The 4,150-nt window shown below is 40.9% G+C and overlaps 1 protein-coding gene across 1 annotated transcript; it reads right to left on the bottom strand.

The window, feature by feature from the left end:
- Positions 1-2,589: 2,589 nt before the first annotated feature.
- LOC113745832 (nascent polypeptide-associated complex subunit alpha, muscle-specific form-like) lies at positions 2,590-3,559 on the bottom strand. Its single transcript, XM_027279034.1, has 2 exons — positions 2,714-3,559; positions 2,590-2,681 (listed from the first exon to the last, which is right to left on the bottom strand). Exons 1-2 carry the CDS (start codon positions 3,408-3,410, stop codon positions 2,590-2,592), a joined length of 789 nt encoding a protein of 262 aa, XP_027134835.1. The 5' UTR covers positions 3,411-3,559.
- Positions 3,560-4,150: the final 591 nt, after the last annotated feature.

Here is a 4,150-nt window from a genome sequence, read left to right on the forward strand (position 1 = left end):
ACACATAGCGTATGTAGAATCTATGTAGGTATATATATATATGACAATATAGATATCTAGATGTATTGTGCGTGTGTGTGTGTGTGTATATATAATTATACACACACACACACACACACACACACACTCATATAATATGAATATAGATATATATTAAGATATAGAATAGATAGATATATAATATAGATTATTATATATATACGACAGTAATGTGTAGACCGAAAAAGTTAATAAAATATATACACACACAACCACACCACACCACACACATATATATACTAATACCCTAGTATATATATATATATATAGATATATTTAAAATTAAAATATATAATGACAGTATATATACACAGTATGTGTAGTGAGAAGAGCTGCTGCGATGAAATAAATGTTGTTATAATATTTAAATTCTGTGTTTATTTGTAACACATCAATCTCACTTCAGTCTGAACAATTGTATTTTAAATGATTTTTTGAATTTCCATGCATTGAATTTGATTCAGCTCAAATTACCTCATGATTTTATTTTCAAACATCTTCTGATGAATTTTGTTTTTAAATGCTCGCTTCTATTTCATATTTATGTTATGTGATTATAAATTTACACATTTATTGTTAAAGTGCAATCAAACATATAAAGAATAACCATGTTATTTATATTATTGATGTAGTTATATTTTTAATATAATATACTGACCACTTCAGGTACATCCAACAATAACTCTGACATAAATAAACTTTAAGAACGATGTTACAGTGTGATGGTGTGTTGATGTTATTAGGAGTTTAATAAGAGGTCACATGTGTGTTGCTGTTGGTAATCATATTAAGGTGTTTTCTAATATTTTGGTCCCTCTCGAGGTATATCTAAATATTAGAAACACAAATATATATAAATGCAACATTAGAAAAATGTTGCATTATATGTACTATGAAATAATGGTTGGTGTGTAATTCTGGTGTATCTTGAAGATAATTTATAATGGTGGTTAGGTTAGAGATTTGTTTATTTATTTTACTGAGGCAGATAAAAAGCTAATGAAAACCTGATAATATAAAATATATTTATATGTGAAGAGCTTCACATGGAGCTTTGTGTGTTTGAATAAACTCTGAAACACAGATAATAAAATAATGAATATTTTAATCACACTTCTTGTTTGTTGAATATGAATGAATCATAAATCAGCTGATCGATCGATGTCTTTGATTTTTATGTTCAAACATCGTTGACTGATTTTCTTTATTTCTGCAAACTGACCGGAGTTTAATGTGTGGCCTGTGGCTCCACCTGCTGGACTCTGCTGGACTTTGCTGGACTTTGCTGGACTCTGGACTCTTCTGGACTCTGCTAGACTCTTCTAGACTGGACTCTGGACTCTACATCAGGAGTTTGATTGATCAGGTTTATGTAACTCTGGTTTCACTCAGTGTTCAGACCTGAAGAAGTTCTGGTTCTGGTTCTGGTTCTGGTTCTGGCTGGCTCATTTTCCTTTTTTAAACTTTTAAACTTTTAAACATTGAATTGTCTGTGAAAGTTGTTTGGACACATCGAGCAGAAACTATTTATGATTGAATGAAAACCAACAAAGCTTTGAACCTTGAACCTTGAACCTTGAACCTTGAACAGCCTCTCATTGTGAACCTGTGGTATAAACATAAATGTAACATATAACAAATGTTTCTTTAAAGGTCAAAGGTCACGGTCGTCATCATGAAGGAAAACGTATAATTATAAATATACTTATTAATATAAATAAACATAAACATAAATATATATAATATAAATATATAGATGTGTGTTTTTATAAATCTGATCCTGCAGCGCCACCTGCTGTTCACAACATGAAGCATTCAGACGATTCACAAAGAATAAAAACATTTCATTTAATTGAATAATTCAAACAGATTCACTGATCATTTCGAGAACATTGATGAAAAAATCTGAACATTTTTAAAATGATAAACTATAAAATCATGAAGTAATTCAGCTTGATTTGATGAATCTGAATGTTTGTTTGTTTCAGTAACTCGTCGACCTCTTCCAAACGTTCCACTGTGAAAATGAAACCATAATAAACCTGATGTGTATGAACACCAATAAAAAGAGGAATGTGTCTGAAGATGTAATTATTCCAACATGCAGACGTATCATTATTATACTGCATAAGTTGAATCCATCCATTGTCTGCTCATCCTGATTTTATTTGATATGTGTTATAATCTTTTATTATTGTATTAAAATAAAGACAAGTTTGGAATATTTGATTTTTTCACTCAGGAATCTTTCCCTACATTCCTCAACATTTCCATCTTTGATCCCGTCTGTCCTGTCTGCAGCTGACACTGGGTAAGAGGCGGGTCCGCCATGGACAGGTCATGACATGAAGTCACAGGTGAGGCCATCTCATCATTATGATTCATAATATTCATATATATTAAAACATGTCGCTGAATGTCAAACAGAAGAATCATCTTCAGTATTCAGTCACTGATCTGATCTGATGGGACCTGATGACCAGGTGGTGCAGGTGGTGCAGGTGTTGTACAGTCTGACAGCAGCAGGGATGAAGGACCTGCTCCTCCTTCTTACAGCGTGGATGTATCAGTCTGCTGCTGATGGAGCTGCTCAGGGACCCACAGGTCATGTAGGGGGTGAGAGGTGTAGTCCATGATGGACGGTGGAGCTGTTGGAGGCCTCCACAGTCCGATGGTGGAGCTGTTGGAGGCCTCCACAGTCCGATGGTGGAGCTGTTGGAGGCCTCCACAGTCCGATGGTGGAGCTGTTGGAGGCCTCCACAGTCCGATGGTGGAGCTGTTGGAGGCCTCCACAGTCCGATGGTGGAGCTGTTGGAGGCCTCCACAGTCCGATGGTGGAGCTGTTGGAGGCCTCCACAGTCCGATGGTGGAGCTGTTGGAGGCCTCCACAGTCCGATGGTGGAGCTGTTGGAGGCCTCCACAGTCCGATGGTGGAGCTGTTGGAGGCCTCCACAGTCCGATGGTGGAGCTGTTGGAGGCCTCCACAGTCCGATGGTGGAGCTGTTGGAGGCCTCCACAGTCCGATGGTGGAGCTGTTGGAGGCCTCCACAGTCCGATGGTGGAGCTGTTGGAGGCCTCCACAGTCCGATGGTGGAGCTGTTGGAGGCCTCCACAGTCCGATGGTGGAGCTGTTGGAGGCCTCCACAGTCCGATGGTGGAGCTGTTGGAGGCCTCCACAGTCCGATGGTGGAGCTGTTGGAGGCCTCCACAGTCCGATGGTGGGGCTGTTGGAGGCCTCCACAGTCCGATGGTGGGGCTGTTGGAGGCCTCCACAGTCCGATGGTGGGGCTGTTGGAGGCCTCCACAGTCCGATGGTGGGGCTGTTGGAGGCCTCCACAGTCCGATGGTGGGGCTGTTGGAGGCCTCCACATGATGGAGCTCAGGTTCACAGTCAGTGACGTGTTATTGGCTACCTGTTACATCTAGAATAGATTTAGGGGGGCGGTCGGTGGCGTAGTGGGTTGTGCAGGCGCCCCGTGTGTAGAGGCGACAGTCCTCGCTGCAGTCGGCCCCGGTTCGAATCCCGCATCGGACGGCCCCTTACTGCGTGTCATTCCCCGTCTCTGCTTCCTGTCTCTCTTCAGCTGTCCAATCATTAAAGGCCCAAAAAATATACTTAACTTTTTTCCTTACTTACAAAGCTCTTCATGGTCAGGCACCATCATATCTAAAAGAGCTCATAGTACCTTACTACCCCTCTAGAACACTGCGCTCTCAGGACGCTGGGTTCCTTGTGGTTCCTTGTGGTTCCTTGTGGTTCTTATAGTCTCCAAAAGTAGCTTGGGAGCCAGAGCTTTCAGCTATCAGGCTCCTCTTCTGTGGAACAAACTACCATTCTGGGTTCAGGAGGCAGACACGGTCAACACCTTTAAGAGTAGACTGAAGACTTTCCTCTTTGATAGAGCTTATAGTTAGTGCTGGCTCAGGTCATCCCTTAGTGATGCTGCCATAGGATTAGACTGCAGGGGGACTCTGTCTGTCTGTCTCTCTCTGTCTCTGTCTCTCTGTTTCTCTCCATCTGTAAACCTTCATGTCTCATTAATCATGTCACTAACTAAACTTCTTCCCTGGAGTTTCTGTCTCTGTCGTCCAGCAGGTTCTCGTGGATCGT

Source organism: Larimichthys crocea, chromosome I (assembly GCF_000972845.2).
Source record: "Larimichthys crocea isolate SSNF chromosome I, L_crocea_2.0, whole genome shotgun sequence".
NCBI classification, from domain to species: domain Eukaryota; kingdom Metazoa; phylum Chordata; class Actinopteri; family Sciaenidae; genus Larimichthys; species Larimichthys crocea.

Coding starts and splice junctions, on each gene's coding strand:
- LOC113745832 (XM_027279034.1), bottom strand. CDS start 3,410: ATGTGGAGGCCTCCAACAGCCCCACCATCGGACTGTGGAGGCCTCCAA. Junction 2,682..2,713: donor GAGGCCTCCAACAGCTCCAC/CATCGGACTGTG, acceptor CAACAGCTCCAC/CGTCCATCATGGACTACACC.